Raw genomic sequence first — 18125 nt, 5'->3', positions numbered from 1 at the left:
ATATTTTGGTGATTCAATATGAATGATTTGGGATATTAAAATTAATTTATTCCAACATCCTAAATTCCAAATTCTAGAATACATTACAAACTATAAGCAAGCACTCATAAATAAAAAGCAGTCACAGATAGTAAGAACAACAACAAAACAGATACAGATAAGTTGGAAACCACCACCACAGGGGTGGGTCAAACTTAATACAGACGGAGCATCTAACAACCAAACACAAAGAGCAGAGCAGGATGTGGAGGTGTGTTGCGCACTTACTTGGGAGAGTGGATTGGTGGATTTGAAGCTAACACAGGGTATTGCAGTGCAGAGCAAGCGGAGATGCTTGGGATCCTCCATGGGCTGCGGATGGCTTGGGATATGGGTATGCGCCGAGTCATTGTGGAAAATGATGCAGAAGAAGTTCTCAGGTCTATCACCAAAGAAAGAAGAATTAATCAAATCCATCATGAGACAATAAGAGAAATTGTTAAAATGAAACAAAGACTATGGGAGTTAGAGTTCTGCCATATTTATAGAGAAGCCAATCGAAGTGCTAACTGGTTGGAAAGAGAAGCTTGGATGGGGATTTAGGATTTAGGTTCCTAGACATAGCTCCCAAAAAGTTAGAAAGGCTTTTACAAAAAGATGTTCAGGAGATTGTACTCCCTCTTACTCTTGATGTAATTGAAGACTGTAACTAGTGTTTTTCTTTTTTTGGGCCTAGGCCCCTTTTATTACCAAAAAAAAGAAACCTTATTGCCAATACCAACGCAAGTTACACTTGATATAGATGAGTCTCTTAACCATTTTTTTGAGTTCAATACTCACTAAAAAATAAAAATAAAGTTTTTTTATTTGAGAGAATTGTTCATTTTATACTTCTACAATACTCACTAGAGATTTCTATTTTTTTTATTTTTTTATTTTTTTTTTGTCCATTTTATTTTTTATTTTATATTATCAAATAAAAAGATCAATTTTTCATTTATATACCTATTATATATGAGAAGTTTTATAGTGTGGATAGTATTAAATATCTACACCTGTAAATATTCTGTGGACACTTTAATTGATAAATACGTTTGGAATTGTCTATACTTACAGGTTCAGTTGATATTGGACAACATATCAGGCAATATCAATGCTGTTGCAGATTTACTGCACAATGTACAAGAAATTAATAAAACTAATGAGATGCTAATTATTTTGACCAAGTTGGGACTAATAGGCAAATATTGTATTTTTTTTATCTACGTGCTTAAGTGGCTATGATTTGAGCTTAGATTACCATATTTGATGCAACTGTGTAAAAATAATTTTTTTTTTTGGATAAAAAGAAATCAAAGGTAGTATTAAAAAGAAAATGGATTGATATATTTTTTTATTTGTTTAGGATAATTGGATTTTTTATTTTTTAGGGAATGTGACTATGATTTTTTTTTGTCATGGTGTTCTCGTAAAATGAAAGAATTTTATATTATTAAATGAATAAAGAAAACAAGGAAATGCGGTGCATGGTTTTGATATTTGACAAAAATAAATAAATAAATAAATCTGTGATGTATGTTAATAATAATAATGTATAATCTATATTTAGTATTGCTACAGTCAAATTAATAATTCATAAAGCTTAATATGTGAATACTTAATACGATGATAATGATTATGTAATATAAAATATTTTAATCTTTTCCTAAAACATTAAGCGAAAAAATTGGATATTTCGTTGTTAAAATAAATCATAAAATAAATTAAGTTTATTATACTAAAATTATTAAAGAACTACTTTAAAATCAATTTGAAGATTATATAGGATATATTGTCCATCAAAAATCATAACCGCTAAAAATATTTTTGTTTTCTATATCTAAAACAAAATTAAGATAGAAAAATATTATCTTTATTATTTTTTAATGTTATTTTTTATTATGTTGTTATTAATAATTATGAATATAGCTTAAATTTTCATAGTTTTAGTATACTGTAAAAATAGAAAATTTCTTTTAAACATCACATATGTTATATTAATAATTTCTTTTAAGAGTACGCAATTTATTATAATATTTATGAAAGACGTTAAAAAAATAAATAAATAAAGATATTTAACATTTTTTCTCATTTATATTTTTATTCATCCGAATAAAAATATTGGTTTGTTTATTATTATTTTTGTTATTGTTCTTATTTTTATTAATATTTTTAATATTTACAAATAAAGAATTCGCTTACTCTAAACAAATCAAAAACACGTCGGTTCATTTCCTTTTTAATGCTATTTTTGACTTATTTTTATCCAAGAAAAAGTTGTTTCTGTCCAACTGCGCCAAATATGATGATTCAACCCCAAAAATCAGTCATAGTCATATAGACAAACAAAAAAATACAATTTACCCATTAGTCCCAACTTACCAAAAATAATTAACATCTCATTAACTTATTAATTTCCGTACATTGTGCAGTAGATACTGTCCCATTAACTGAACTTGTAAGTATAGACAATCCCAAACGTATTCATCAACTACAATGTTTCATAGTTGTCAGAACCGAACCGGTGATCGAACCGGTCAAGCTATTGGGTCACTGGGTCACTGGTTCAACCGGTGGGTCACTGGTTGAACCGGTTAACCCGGTCCTATGTAAATAAAAAATAAAATATAGGAAAAAAATTAGAATTAAAAATTTAAAATACATATTTTACTAATATTTTAAAAATATCTAGCTATTCTAAATAATATGGAACAGAAACAATAAGTATTTTGTTAATTTTACTCTATCATAAATATTTTTATTTTGTTTTTATATTAAAATAAGTATTATTTTCGAATTTTAATAATTTATTAATTAGTTTATATCTATTATACTATTATATACTACAAGTATTTATTGAAAAATAATATTAATAGATATTATATAATTATGAAAAAAATAATAAGTGAATTTATAATTATTGTTAAATAAAAATATAATTAATTTAAAAATGAGTGAGCTTATAATTAAAATTAAAATAAATTAAATAAAAGTAAATTATTTACCAAAAGATATTAATATATATTTTAATTTGTATCCATATTAGTATAAAACAAGGTAGCCTGGTGGACATAGCTACCTTTTATTTCCTGGAGGGATGAGGTTCGAACCCCAACGGCTTCATTTTGAGGAGATTTTAAATTGTTCCGGTTCGGTCGGACCGGTTGCCACCGAATTTGACCGGTTTCTACCGGTTCTTTGCGGGTTTGATCGGTTCGTACCGGTTCTTAACCTTGTGCGGTCCAATCATCGGACCGGACCGGTATAGAGTCCGGTTCACCGGTTTTTCGGTCGAACCGGCCGGTCCGGTCCGGTTCTGCTAACAGTGCAATGTTCACGTGAATTAAGTGAGCGTGCAACAGCATTAGCGTATCTAATTTTGGTCCTCTCTCTCACTGCGCTTCCCTTCACTCTAATGTCTAAGGTGATATCCTTCTCTCTTCTCTTCCTTCTTTGCACCCATATTTTACTCCTCATTTCTTTTCTTTTTTCTTCTTCTTCTTTCAACACTCCACCAGTTAATTATATATTGAATGCTGTTACGGTCTGGCCCAAGGAACCGACGGGTCGACCCGGCCCGAGCTCCACCCGACCCGGTTTCGCGCCCTTCAAACGACCCGGACACGTGTCCTGTGCGACCCACGCACGGCTACAGGACAGCGTCCTTGAGAATATGGGCCTGTCCTCATGAGGGGCCCACTACTGACATGTATATAAAGGGAAGATTGGCTCTTCCCCGAGGTACGTCACCTTTCCATATCATTTTTTTCCGCCTGCGCACTAGCTGACTTGAGCGTCGGAGTCTCTTTGCAGGTGGCACCCCCTTATCCTCTCTCCAGGACAAGTGCTCGTCTACTCGGCAAACCCGCAACCAGCGCGACCAAAGCTAAGGCGTCCTCATTCCTTCATCTGTACACCCGATCTGTCTAGAACCCGACAACCGAACAAATGCTTATTTTTTTTTTTTTAAAAAAACTGTATCTTGAATGTATGTGGGTGAAGCGGTGACATTTTTGGTGGTTCGTTATTCCCCACCTACTGCTATTACATAAACTTAATTTGCTGCAATAACTCAACTATGTCATCACTCCTCACTATTCATCACTTTATTTTGGATGATAACCATGTGGCAGCAACTCATTCAGTTTTATGTAATGTACTCATAAGCAGTTTGTAGGGCACAAGTTTCTGCCTCTAACAACGCCAGTTACCACTGGGGTTTATACCGTCTCTAATTTCAGGAATCTGTTTCCAATTTGATGGAGGAACTTATATCATTGCTATTAGTTTTGCATATGTGATTGATAACCCTAATTTATTTTGAATCATGAACATGAGTCCCTGTGTTTCAGGGAGTACATTTTCTTACTTGATTTTGTTTATTTTATCTCCCTACTAGATCTTGAAACTATTGTTTATCATTTTTCAGCTAAACCAAAATGATGCTAATCATGAGAGCATTAAGAATGAGATAAAGAAACATGAAGATAACCTTAAATTCCTTAATTCTCAATCAAATCGACTAGCCGAATCAATACTTGACTTACAAGGTGTGTTCATAAACCAATCTTTTTTGCTCTTAGTTATTTTGTTCCATAGGGACCAGGTGACTAGAATTAATGATAACCTGGTAAACTAATGCAACATGACATCAGTACTCATTGTTTAAATAAACCAAAACCAACTACTTCAGTTAGTAGTTCCTGTAAAAGTTATTAGCTGATTTGTTTTGTCTAACAATGTGTCTATAGTGAGTCTTGGAAGGTACCATTCGTGTAGTGTAATTACACCGGACAATGGAAGTGGTTCATCCAATACTGAGGACGATACAGCAGAACAGATATTGAAGAAAGAGAATTCAGCTGCTGGCATATTCTGTTGGCTGAAAGCCAATGCTCAGACATCGAATTTGGCTTTGGAAAAGGATGCTGTGGGAGTTGTGGCAACCCTTGCCAGGGTTGAGAGCGATGAACTTAGCAGGTCAATATCAGCTTTCATTCTCCCCAAATCTTTAACTCCCTTTTTGTCCTTTGATATTTTTTTTATCTTGCAGCAGGCACTATCCCTTATGGTTTTGCTTAATTTGCCAGATATTGGAATGTGGTTCTCTTAGTTGTTTTAAATTTTTAGTAGCATACATTGGAGAAAGAAGCTATTATTTTCATTATAGATTGTGTTAAGATAATCCAGTATTGTTGTCTAAGTGCAGGATCCTCTCTGAGTATTTGGGATTGCAGACCATGCTTGCAATTGTCTGCAATACTAATGAAGGTGTTAATGCATTGGAGAAGTACAACCCTGAAGGCACAATAAACTGTAATGCAGGCTTGCATGGAATTGGATCTTCAATTAAAAGGAAAGTAAATGGCCGATTTGCTGTCATATGTCTTGAAGCTTTCAGGCAAGTTTGGTTATATAAACGTGTGTATGTGTGTATTAGGTACTCTTCATGTTAAGCTTTTTTCAATGGGAATTAACATCAAAACCTCATAAGGATACAATTCACGGGGCATTGTTCAGGTTATTTATATGTATGTCTCTCCTAATAGGAGAGCTGAGAAAGTTACATGATAGCATTGCTACATCATGGTTAAATGTGAGAAGCGAAACTGCTTATAGTTTTCTGAGCACTGTTTGTTTTTCAGACCATATGTTGGAGGTTTTGTAGCCAATGATCCACAAAAGAAGTTGGCTATTCCGAAGCCAAGATTTCCAAACGAGGAGTGCCCGGCTGGGTTCATTGATTATGCAGTGAACATGCTCTATTTAGAGTCCAATAACTTATCTTTTGTTACTTCTATGGCCTTTTCTCTGGCCTACAAGTATACAGAACCCGAAATGAAATGATGTCTGCTCTCCCATGCATTGATGAAGGAGCTGTGTCATTAGATGGTGGAATGATCAAGAAAAATGGAATGTTTGTTCTTGGTAGTAGGTCAGTATCAAATTATCCTTTTACCTTCTTAATGTATGTCTGAGGTCGATCGTACTCTCTTTCCTTTTTCTAGCGCCTTCATCATGTCCTATACTAGTACTTGTGTAATTGTGTTCATTTATTACTTTTCTAGGTGAAAGCCTTATGTTATTCTCTGTAAACTTTCATATGCTATATTGCTTTATCATATCATTAACCTTTTTTTTTTTGGATCATATGATCATAGAAACTTTGTGATAACACAACATTGTGTGGCTATAGGAAAGATGTAGAAGTGAAGTTTGGTATAGTTTCGGGAAGAAGTGGTGTGGTTCCTCCAAATTATAGTGAAGCTGAAGAAGTGGTGAGGAGGCTGAAATGGGAAAGCACCAAGCTTGCTGAAGACATACAAAGAGAGCAGCAACTATTGGACCATTTGAAGGCCAAGTCCGCAAACAAAGTAGCTTGAAAAACTCTTGTTTATTACATAGAGCTGTTCATTTGAGCTACGTGGTTGCATATAACCACATCCAGTTGTGTGTGCATTAGCAGTTAAGTTTACCGCATGATGATTTTGTATTTAGATTCTCTTTTTGAATGTTGTACTAACATTTGCTAATGAACCAACACCTGACTTTTTGACCATGTCCAGTGTTCATTAATTATACACTTATCCTCCAATCCTGGTTCGTTGTTAAAATTCTGGTCCTTTGGAGAGTTGATTTTGTATTTAAAGTATCAAAAGTAGCATTCTGATAGGAAGATGATGATGTAATTATAAGCATTATTTTTTCCGTTATGAGAACGGTGAATATTATAATTCAATTAATATAGTTCGTTACATGTCAACGACATGATCTAAAGGTCTTATAATATGCTTATTAGAATTTTATTGTACATTTTAGCTCGGTTTATAGATATTAAATAACACACATTAATGTAATTTTTAAGATTTTTTATTCGATTACTTAATAATACACTTATCATAAATTGAATTAGCTAGATTCGGATGTAAATATATAATTAAATATCACATAATTAATAATCGTTGTCTATGTAATTACAATAAAAATATTTGTATAATCAATTTAATATTTTTTTATGTATAATAATAACGTAATATTATATTTTTTTTAAAATACGGATACATAATAGTTTTTTCGCATATAAGTAAAATCTACTAATATAGAATAAAAAAAATTATTTCATCTATCAAAAATAGAATAATTTATCAAAAATAGAATAATCTAAAAATATTTAGAAATATCTAGAAGTATTTAGAAATGCTCCGCCATAACCGTTCCTTTTAAGAGAAAAACCTAAGTCAGTTCCTGACAATTACCTTGAAAGACAACAAGGCTCCTGACAAAAAAAACCCCAATCCGGCCCGTGACAAAAAAAAAAAAAATCTCAACCGACCCCTAACAATTACTACGAAAGAACAACGAGATCCTTGTGCCAAAAAAAATTAATGTTATTTTTTTTACACAGAGACTAATCAGTCTCAAAAAAAAATTCCGAATTGGATGTTTTTTTTTTGGAACCTCATTGTCCTTTTGAGATAATTATCAGGGCCGGATGGGCTATTCACTCTTCTTTTAACTAGGTATTGAAAAGAAGAGTTCTAAGTTGTAAAGAAGAGTTTGTCAGTTTCTGAGTTTGTAAAGTAGAGAGTTCCGAGTTTCTGACTGCAGGCAGTGGTGGAGCTTAGTTTAAACAAGGGGGCTATGGCCCCCAAACTTTTTATAAAAAAATTAGTAGTACTTTTTTAAAAGATAAAAAATAGTTTAATTGGCTTAAATACTATGACTTAAAGTACCCAATAAGTTCAATAAACAACACTCTCTCTACCTTTAAGTTCAAATATAAAAAATTATATATTTTTTATTTATTTAATTTAATATTATTTTATATTTTATTATTTATTTAATTTAATTTTTTATATAATAAAAAATAATAGAATATTCAATAAGTATTAATATTATTGTATTTGTATAAATTGATAAAAAAAATTTAATAAATATTATAAATTTTAATATTTGTCCTTCTAACTTCTTCTTTACATATTCTACAGGATATATATTCAAATTTTTATATAAAATAATAATAAAAAATAAAAAAATTGCTGCATTTTTTAAGAGGAAGGCTAATATTTAAGAAGAAGAACATATAATTTTTACAATATCAACACCTATAGATAGTTCTTCTACTTTAATGAATCACGAAGAAAGTGAGATACAACCTTCAAAAGTTCAAAAGTTACGTCTGATAAGTTTGACCTTAATTTTTTGGAACGAGACACTGAAAAAACGGCTTTAAATTTGGCAATATTACCCAAACGAGAGAGATGAGGTTAGATGAGCTTATCTTAAATGGGGTCCGTATAAAAGCATTTTGACAATTATTTTCTATCTGGCCCAGAATTTTATTTCAAGTTCCGCAACTCCAGGTATTGAAAATGCTCCGCCGCTACGCTATCCACAATCTCCGCCGTAACGGTTTCGTTTACTCCACCGTAACCGCCATGGTGCCCCACCCCAAGGACGATGACTATAGGGACGCCGCCATTCCGAAGCTTATCAGGATGTTCGAGTCCCGTCGTTTCTTTTATTCCACGGTAACCGCCATGGTGCCCCACCCCAAGGACGATTATTTGAACGCCGCCATTCCGAAGCGTATCAAGATGTTCGAGTCCATCCAGGCCGAGCAGAAAACCCAGCGCCTCTCACTGTCGCCGGATCCAATCAAGGTCACACTTCCCGACGGCACGGTCAAGGACGCCGCCAAGTGGCAAACGACGCCGTTCGATGTGGCGAAAGAGATTTCGAAGAACCTCGCCAACAACGCACTCATCGCGAGGGTCAATGGCGTGCTATGGGACATGGCCAGGCCTCTCGAGCAGGATTGCGAACTCAGGATCTACAAGTTCGAAGACGACGAAGGCCGAGACACTTTCTGGCACTCTAGTGCTCTCATTCTTGGCCAGGTACTAACCGTTTTCTTCAATTCGGAACGTTTTTCGATTTTATTTCTTTATTATTCTGTTTGATTTTGGAGTTGATGGTGAAAATGACGGTGGTTTTCTCTTTGCAGTCGCTTGAGATGGAGTACGGATGCAAGCTCTGCGTTGGGCTTTGTACTACAAGACGAGAGGTGAATTGTTTCTTTCTACTTGGATAAACTTGGTTTAGGATTCAAAATATGTAGTTTTCTCGAGAGAAATTTCATTATTGCCAATCATGCTGTTTGTGTTGTTACACTGAGTAATGATATAGCATCGTCCAAAAACTCGGAAACATGTTCCTGCATACTAAATAGAGTAAAAAAGGGTAGATACTTCTAATGCCTTGAAATCTTAAACAGCAATCATCTTCAACTCGTTCTATTTAGTAAGTAGATGCATGCTTAGGAGGATAGATCATTTCTCTGGTTTTATTATTTTGTTGCAAGATAAATAGTATGGATGAGAATGTGGATGTTGTTGCAGGGTTTCTATTATGATGCGTTTTATGGTGACTTGGGATTGAATGATGATCATTTCAAGCAAATTGAGGCTCGGGCGTTGAAGGCAGTTGGGGTATTTCTCATCCTTCTTTTCTCTGTGTGTTTGTGTGTGCTTATTTATAGAGTTGTTTCTTGTTACTTTGTGTGTTTGTAATCAATAGCCAATAGTTGTTGACAATTTTTGTAATAATGTACTGAATGGTATCTCAAAATTTCTGTGGGTTTGAGAATATTTGTAGTCTGCCAGTCTGGTATTCACAAAAGATTTTAGATTTCAACCCTGTAAATGAGAATTCTTCAGCTGGTTGTTAGTTGGCTATTCCTTTTTATCAGTATGCTAAATTGCTAATGCAAAGTTTTTGGATTTTTTTGAGTGTTATTGCTCAGTATGATAAGTTTGTAGTTCCCTTAATATATATGATGGTTGATGAGTATTATGCTTACAGGAAAAACAACCTTTTGAGCGCATTGAAGTAACACGTGATCAAGCACTTGAGATGTTTTCAGATAATGAGTTCAAGGCAAGCATAGCAGTGTGTAGTAGCCCTGTTATCTTTTGCCCACATTAGCATATTGATCTGAACAACACATTGCCTATTTTGTTTCTTCCGTAGCCTATGATATCACAATCTGTTGCTTATGCTATGTTCTTGCTATTGTCATCAGGTTGAAATTATCAATGATTTGCCTGCTGATAAAACCATCACAGTATACAGATGTGGTTCACTAGTAGATCTGTCTCGTGGACCACATATACCCAATAATTCCTTTGTTAAGGCAATTGCCTGTTTGAAGGTATTTATTTAAATTTTGTTTATGGATATGTGTTTGGCAAAGTTTGATTTATTTGGAGACATGTGTTAATCACAAGTAGTTTTGTTATTGGTGGTTTTGCAAATCTAGGCTTCTTCAGCATATTGGAGGGGGAACAAAGCTCGGCCTACTTGTTTGAAGGTATTTATTTAAATTTTGTTTATGGATATGTGTTTGGCAAAGTTTGATTTATTTGGAGACATGTGTTAATCACAAGTAGTTTTGTTATTGGTGGTTTTGCAAATCTAGGCTTCTTCAGCATATTGGAGGGGGAACAAAGCTCGGCCTACTTTACAAAGAGTTTATGGCATATCTTATCCTGATCAGGAGAGTTTAAAGGTGATCTTCATTTCTTTACTAATTTCTTTGGAATAGAATATCCAGCTGTAAACTGAGCTGTGGCAGATTGAATGATCAGTTTCCATACCTTGTGAAATATTACTGAATAACCAACTAATAGCTGCTAATGGCCTGCTATTCTAGATGCTCATTTTATGTTTGAAATTATGTGTACTGCTACAGAAATAGTAAAATATTGCCTGCCAGTAATCCGACGAATAAAAAAGAATATAGATTATCTATTACCAATCTTGATGTTATGATTTTATATCTTGAAATTATAATTCTGTTCCAGGAATATTTGCTTAAGCTGGAGGAGGCTAAAAAGTATGATTACAGGAATTTCGGAGTGGAACAGGAGCTTCTTTCTCATCATGAATCGAGGTATAAAAGGGTGTAATTACTGTCTTTTTGCAGCTCTTAGTAAGCTTCGTTTTCTGATGCATCACAATTCATCTTTTTTTATGCCAGCCCAAGAGGCTGGTTTTTCCTTCCACGTGGTGCACTGGTATACGAGGAATTGATGAATTTCATTAGCAGTCAATACGAAGTCAGGGGCTATGAAGAGGTTAAACATTGGCGTAAAGTTTCTTGATATGGAGAAAAGTGATTTTTTATTCAAACACTTAATACTTTCAATCATCAGGTCATAACTCCACATCTATTTGAGATGGATCTCTGGGTGCGATCTAGTCTTGCTGCAAATTATAAAGAGGTATATTTTTATGTGTGCAAGACTGTGTGTTGGAGGACTCGTCTGTCTGCCTATGATATTTTTTTTTTTTTTTGCTTTGATGTATCTGGTTACTCATTTCTCAGGTTATTTTATTTTACTTTTTAAATTATTGTTGATCTGTAGGTATGAAACTAATAAATGAGTTTACATAGTATCTTTTTAGTATTATTGGTATTCACAGTACCTTCTGTGCTTTGAATCATGCATGTATTTTTGAAAGCAATCAAGCTATCTATCCAAACTATATCATCTTTGATCTGTTCTAGATTAAAAAGCACAAATTTGGGCTGAAAGCAATATGGCGCTGCTCGGTCTTCAAGCATAGAGCTCGCTCGTACAGTGGTAAGTACCAATTATTTTGACATTTATGTCCTTAGGTAGCATCTCCTATATATGCTTACTTGGTGTGGTTGGGGTATTCAAGATTTTAACATTTGAGTTTAGGATAATAAAGAAAGTATGTTTTTGTGGTCTGATATATAATAGACAAATTGGTACATGGTTGAGTCTACAATGTTCAAAGTGGACATAATGAAGAACTAAGTTAAAATCTATATGTGTAATTTCATCTCACAATTATTTAATGGTTCTGCAGAACTTCCTCTTCGCATGGCTGAGTTTGGGGGCAGGTATAGAAATGAGGCTAGTGATGATTTGAGTGAGTTGAAGCATCGTAGGATATTTGAGAAGGTATGTTCTTCCCCAGCTGCTAAAACCAAACAGAGACATTAAATGCAAAGTTAATACAAGGGATTTAACTCACTCTTTTAAAACATTGCTTTATTTATTTTTGTATTTTAAACCTAGTTATTTCCAAATAAAGTTTAGTTGCTGCCTTTCTTTTCTTTCTATTCCAAATAATGTCGAGGTAGGCATAGATTCTTGTGATTCACAGAAGATCCTTTCAATTTATAGGCATATGCACTGCAAATTCCAAGTATGGAAATTCCTTACAAGAGATTTGAAGTACATGTTTGAGTTGCAATTTTTATTTTTGTTTTTTGTTTTATTTTTAGTTTACATTTAGTGCAGAAGCATAGTAAGGTCCCTTGAGTTGGAGACATTAGCTTTCTGAAACAAACCAGTTATTAGGGGTTTTGAAATTCCCTTCAGACACCTGGGCTCATATTAATGTTCATATAGTCATAGTTGTAAAAACATCATAAAAATTTGTTGCAGCAAGGCAGCTGATGGTTTTTGTTCATTTTTCCAATTATGAAATAATTGCAGCTCTAGTAACATTGCAAATTAGTTATCTAGATCAATTACAGTGTTTTTAGTTCTGATTTCTGCTCTGTTTGAGGTCCTATGTTGTTAACAGCATTTCCTTAAAATATTGCACAGGATGATGCACATATTTTTTGCAGGGAGTCTCAGGTGAGTTGATCTTCAAATTTGTGAACAAGAAATTTTTCTCTTTTGAGTTGAGGGTGGAATTATTAATATGATTCAATTTACAGATAAAGGATGAAGTTAGAGAAGCCTTGAAGTTCATCGATTATGTCTATGAAATATTTGGTTTCACATACGATCTCAAGCTTTCAACAGTATGCTCTTTATTGTTCTTAATGTGCTTACATGCCTCTTTTGTTGTTTTCAAACAACCTATTTAGGCTGTTGATACACCTGTAGGTTTGGTTTATAGAACTCCATTAATTCTGGCAAGATAAAATTGTAATTTTAAATTTTATTGGTGATTCTTCTTCTTTCGTTCTTTCTTGTTGATAAGTTTTATGTAATCAAGATTAAAAATATACAAAATCTCAGATGAACGACCTCCATATTTCCTGATAGTGTTAAAGCTTCATTGGAAACATCATTAGGTTCAAACCCCATGTATTTTTCTACCTTGATGGCATGTTCTCTACCTGCCAAAGATGTTTTATCTATGTTGCACTTTTCCGGTCAATAGTTGGGTCTCTGGATGTGATTCCAAATTTCCAATTGAATGTTATATGGGATTTTATAAAACCAATGAAGTTGGCAATTTGCTAGTTACTTTATGTTGGGCTTCATGATTAAATTCCTTGCAGCATTGGTTCTCATGTGAATTCCTTTTACAAACTTTGTTTTCCTTTCTTTGTTTTCTGGTTCTCATCCAAGAAAAGAAGTTTTTTTAATCTGTACTGTTGTTGTTCTCTCTGCACATGGTAACATCGATCTTATTATTTGTCTATTTATCATCCTCTGCATGTGTTGAATACTTGAGTAGAAGAGGCCAGAGAATTCCTTCGGAGAAACAGCAACATGGGAGAAAGCTGAAAGTGCCCTTAAGGAAGCTCTGGATGAATTTGGGAAGCCTTGGCAGGTAATTATATCATCATTTTTATGATTTCAAGAAGTCTTTAATTTCTATTATTAAGTTCATAATGTTGCTTTGATCATATGGTATGGCTATAATTCTGATTACAATTGATTCAGAATGGGCAATCAGCAGTCCCTATTGTATAAAAGTTGATGAATATGATTGTGATTACATGTTTACCTGCTACATTTTATTTTTCTTGACTATAGAATGTATCATTCACTTGTAAACCATGATCTTTGTGTTTATTTCTGAATAATTCCTTTGCAGCTGAATGAAGGGGATGGTGCATTATATGGACCAAAGATTGATATCAAAGTATCTGATGCATTGAGTAGGAAATTTCAGTGTGCAACTTTGCAGGTTTATATCGTAACTTGATTTACATTCTCACCTGAGTAAGCTTTGGATAACTTAACTGGTAGTTTGCTGTGTTTGCTTGCAGCTTAATTTCCAACTACCTAATTGTTTTAAGTTGGAATACTTGGCTGAGGATGAAGCTAAGATTGAGAGGCCTGTCATGATACACATGGCCATTCTAGGATCTGTTAAGCGCTTGTTTAACATACTTTTAGGGCACTACAAGGGTAAATGGCCCTTCTGGCTAAGTCCTCGTCAAGCAATTGTTTGCCCTGTGTCGAAGAAATCACAAGCTTATGCAAAGAAGGTACATTACTTCTAGGTTCTATTTGTTGTAAATTTATCACATAAAATGAGTGGGATGATGTGTACTGGATATATCATGGGATAACACTATTGGGAATTATAATTCTGTGGCATCCTATGTTAGTAATATATAAAGCTGTTATAACATTGATGATCTTCATGTTTTCTTAAATACTACGAGCTTCTCTGCATATGGTTAAAATTGAATCAATTAGTTAGCTTTGCATTATTCTCTTCTTACTTTTCATTGGGACACTTGTAATTTATGGCTTGTAAAACAAGTTGTTCATTTATTAGATAAAATTTTCTCGTGCTGCAATTTGATAGGTGAAAGATGAAATCTACAGCAAAGGGTTTCTTGTTGATGCTGATTTAAGATATAGGAAAATTGAAAAGAAGGTAACGAAATCATCCTGAATTGATACTTTGGCTATAGTCCAATGTTTCATTCATTTGATATGACAATAATGCTAACATTGTTTTGATCTACTGCGCGATGAAATGTTTACAGCTAAGTTTTATTGTGTTCAACATGAATTCCTTTTACAAAAATTATTGTGTACAACATATTGAGAAACCAAGTTTTCAATTCTTAGTACTTAGTATTAATTTTTCCCCATTGACCTGAAAGCTTAGCCAAATACATCTATATGTGAGCTGGGTGTATTTAATGTTATTGGTATCTTTGTGTGGTATGTTTACACTTACTTTAATCTTGCAAAAACATCTATATGTTCTGAATTTTTAATCGGAGGCCAATCGTATTAAATGAAAAGTAAACTTTTACTTCTATTTAATTTGTTCTGACTTTTTTATGACTAATCTCTTAGCCAAATAAATGTCTTAATTGAAAGTTATGCCAAGCTGCAGGTGCGAGAGGCTCAGCTAGCACAGTACAACTACATCTTGGTTGTTGGAGAGCAGGAAGCAGAAACTGGACAGGTGCTTCTTATTTACGCTTTGTGATAAATAAATTGCTAGTCTAATTCAAGTTTTACTCTTAGCCAATCTTCTAGCTACGTTCCCAGAACCCGACTAAGGTGTCTTCATATGCATTTCATTGTGTTTTTACCCAATGCTGTTGTTGAGCCTAATTTTAGCTGAAGTCTTTACAAATTGGCTAATTGTAGCGAGAGAACGATTAAAATCTAGATCCTCCTATTAATCCTTCTAATTGCGAGAAATTACTGCATGCTCCCTGAGAACATATATTTTGTGCTTCAGGAACATGCACCACTAATTTTAGATTTATATAAACAACTTTTAAAATATTATAAATTGAAATTAGTGATTATGCATGTTCTTGGAGGTGAATTGAATGTGTCCCGGTAGTATGCTATCCAAAGAAAATGTTCAATCTTGTATAAAAGGGATAAAAAGGTCCCTAACCATTCATTGCATGGACGCACATTTTTTAACCAAAATTAAATACTTATATATAGTTTTTTGGTTGTTGGAACACAGGGTACTTCTATTAGTCAATAGAACGACTTATGTCACTCTTTTTTCAGTGGTCAAAGTCCTATAAGTACTTAATTTTGCTTAGAAATTTATGTCTTCACAAAAACATGGTCAGGGATTTAATATCTTTAGAATATACAGACCATTTAATAGTTTCCTTGATTAGCATTAGGGAGGAAAGTAAGGAAGGGATGCTTTAGGACTTGCCAGATAACGGTCGAGCCTGAATGGTTAGACGTTTAGTTTGGCCAATTGTTGGATACTTAAGTCATGCAAAAATACATGACAACACTAAGATGCTTGTGCTAGACTTCAATTTGTTGGATTACTCTTTCAGTTAAGGGTTTTCTATCAAAAAGCAATTTTCCTTAAGGTATGTTCTCTCTTAAATTCGATCCCTGAACTTTCTTACCATATTTTTTTCTCCCAACCAACCCTTACCTTATTTCTTTCATTTTTTTTTTTTTGGTTTATATAAAATAGGCTTCTGATTGTGTGTTGCTATCTTTCCTTCAATCTATTAACTTCCTTGTGGAAAACCTAAAACCTTACTTTTCCAGGTGAGCGTGAGAGATAAGGTGGATCTTACCACTATGAGTATCGAGGGCTTGCTCGAACGGTTCAGCGAAGATGCAAAAAATTTTCGTTGAGCTACCTTTAGTAACATGAATATTGCTTTCACTTATCAGCTAAATTTGTTAAGGGTGGTCCTCCATGCCATTAGTAACATGTACAGTACTACGTCTACATGGTACTTTTAGATGCTAAATCTCGTGATTTTCACTATAGTAAATTCAAGTGATTTAATATCATATCAATATGTATCGATACTTGTAGTTTCATTTATCTAAGACAAAAAATATTATGTATATAGTTTATACTTTATTTAAGAAAGTTTTTAAATATATCCGAATCACTAATGTTCTAGTAATTTTATATAATTTTTTATCATTGAAATCAATGATTAAAATTATTAAAATACCGATATATTTGGTATACTTAATATTTTTTTTATACTTTGTTTATCCTTGAATTAGATTAAATGAGATATAAACCTCCTTTAAATTAAATCTATAATAATATATTCTCTCTTTTTATTTATTTACTTTTTTTATTTTTTGAGTTATTAAAAAAATAAAAAATTTTAAAAAACTAAATGTTTTATTTTTGAATTTTTAAACTATATGATTAAATTTTTTATATTTAAATTAAAAAACAAAATAAAATTCAGCTATATCTGATAAACAACAGATCTGTAAATTTATTATTTCTTTTAATTTTTAAACAAAAAAATAAACTTTTTTCTAATAGTAAAAAAATAAAAAATTCTAGCTCTATCCAAAAAATTAAAAAATTGAAAAATTTTAAATTTTTTAAATTTATTTATTCTTAATTTTGAACAGGTGCAGTTAACTGTGTGTGTCTAACATTATTCGGTGAATAAAAAAATAAAAAAATATTATTAAAAAATAAAAAATTTTAAAAAACTAAATCTTTTATTTTTGAATTTTTAAATTTCTATTTAAATTAAAAAACAAAATAAAGTTCAACTATATCTAGTAAACAACAGATCTGTAAATTTATTATTTCTTTTAATTTTTAAACAAAAAAAATAAATTTTTTCTAATAGTAAAAAAAATAAAAAATTCTAACACTATCTAAAAAATTAAAAAATTGAAAATTTTTAAATTTTTTAAATTTATTTATTCTTAATTTGTGAACAAGTGCAGCTAAAAAAAGTCAACTGTACGGATGTAGGATTATTCGGTGAATAAAAAATATTAAAAAATTAAAAATGTTAAAAAACTGAATTTCTTATGATTGAATTTTTAAATTATATGATTAAATTTTTTTATTTAAATTAAAAAATATAAAAAAAGTCCAGGAATATCTAGCAAACAAAAGATCTGTAAACTTATTATTTTTTACCTTTTAAACTAAAGAAGTAAATTTTTTTTCTAATAGTAAAAAAATAAATAATTCTAATAGTATCCAAAAAAATAAAAGATTGAAAAATTTTAAATTTTTTAAATTAATTTATTCTTAATTTGAAGAAGATCTTAGAGAAAACAGTGGAAAGCACAAGAAAAGACTGGGCTAGGAAGCTAGAAGATGCACTCCGGGCATACATGATAGCTTTCAAAACTCCCATTGGAAAGTCCCCCTTTCAGCTATTGTATGGCAAGTCTTGTCACCTCCCTGTAGAACTTGAACACAAAGCTTTTTGGGCTACTAAACTCCTCAACCTTGATTCTCAGGCAGTAAGGGAGAAAAGGTTATTACAACTAAATGAGTTGGATGAATTTAGGCTAGAAGCCTATGAAAATTCTAAGATATACAAGGAAAAAGCCAAGAGGTGGCATGACAGA

General features: G+C 32.5%; 2 protein-coding genes across 4 annotated transcripts; both read left to right on the top strand.

Annotated features, from left to right (window-relative positions):
* Positions 1-3475: 3475 nt before the first annotated feature.
* Positions 3476-6613, top strand: LOC112695296 (protein DEFECTIVE IN MERISTEM SILENCING 3-like). The gene is made up of 5 exons (XM_072197891.1): positions 3476-4568; positions 4770-4998; positions 5228-5419; positions 5664-5953; positions 6215-6613. The coding sequence occupies exons 3-4, from the start codon at positions 5259-5261 to the stop codon at positions 5863-5865; spliced, it is 363 nt and encodes a 120-aa protein (XP_072053992.1). The 5' UTR covers positions 3476-4568; positions 4770-4998; positions 5228-5258; the 3' UTR covers positions 5866-5953; positions 6215-6613.
* A 1628-nt stretch (positions 6614-8241) lies between these two features.
* On the top strand, positions 8242-16661 carry LOC112695295 (threonine--tRNA ligase, mitochondrial 1). 3 transcript variants are annotated; one of them, XR_011862789.1, is made up of 21 exons: positions 8242-8918; positions 9026-9085; positions 9420-9509; positions 9883-9957; positions 10103-10231; positions 10340-10390; positions 10499-10588; positions 10884-10972; positions 11060-11156; positions 11235-11303; positions 11591-11666; positions 11920-12014; positions 12669-12701; positions 12785-12871; positions 13537-13632; positions 13900-13992; positions 14075-14296; positions 14623-14694; positions 15166-15237; positions 15929-16129; positions 16317-16661. XR_011862789.1 is itself a non-coding variant. In XM_025747578.3 (20 exons), exons 1-20 carry the CDS (start codon positions 8391-8393, stop codon positions 16404-16406), a joined length of 2214 nt encoding a protein of 737 aa, XP_025603363.1. In that variant the 5' UTR covers positions 8242-8390; the 3' UTR covers positions 16407-16661. The 3 variants fall into 3 exon arrangements, 1 of the variants encoding a protein (XP_025603363.1); XR_011862790.1 differs by having other exon boundaries at positions 15923-16129; XM_025747578.3 differs by lacking the exon at positions 15929-16129.
* The last annotated feature ends 1464 nt before the right edge of the window (positions 16662-18125 follow it).

This window comes from Arachis hypogaea, chromosome 6 (genome assembly GCF_003086295.3).
Source record: "Arachis hypogaea cultivar Tifrunner chromosome 6, arahy.Tifrunner.gnm2.J5K5, whole genome shotgun sequence".
Taxonomy (NCBI): domain Eukaryota; kingdom Viridiplantae; phylum Streptophyta; class Magnoliopsida; order Fabales; family Fabaceae; genus Arachis; species Arachis hypogaea.
The sequence above is the reverse complement of the archived record's forward strand: the minus strand, read 5'-3'. Positions and strand labels throughout refer to the sequence as shown.

What these genes read in the sequence shown, in the direction of transcription:
- LOC112695296 (XM_072197891.1), top strand. Translation starts at nt 5,259, where the DNA reads ATGCTTGCAATTGTCTGCAATACTAATGAAGGTGTTAATGCATTGGAG. An exon ending in ATATGTCTTGAAGCTTTCAG is followed by an intron (nt 5,420 to 5,663) that starts GCAAGTTTGGTT and finishes TTTGTTTTTCAG; the next exon opens with ACCATATGTTGGAGGTTTTG.
- LOC112695295 (XM_025747578.3), top strand. Translation starts at nt 8,391, where the DNA reads ATGCTCCGCCGCTACGCTATCCACAATCTCCGCCGTAACGGTTTCGTT. An exon ending in CTTTCTCATCATGAATCGAG is followed by an intron (nt 10,973 to 11,059) that starts GTATAAAAGGGT and finishes TTTTTATGCCAG; the next exon opens with CCCAAGAGGCTGGTTTTTCC. An exon ending in ATCGTAGGATATTTGAGAAG is followed by an intron (nt 12,015 to 12,668) that starts GTATGTTCTTCC and finishes AATATTGCACAG; the next exon opens with GATGATGCACATATTTTTTG.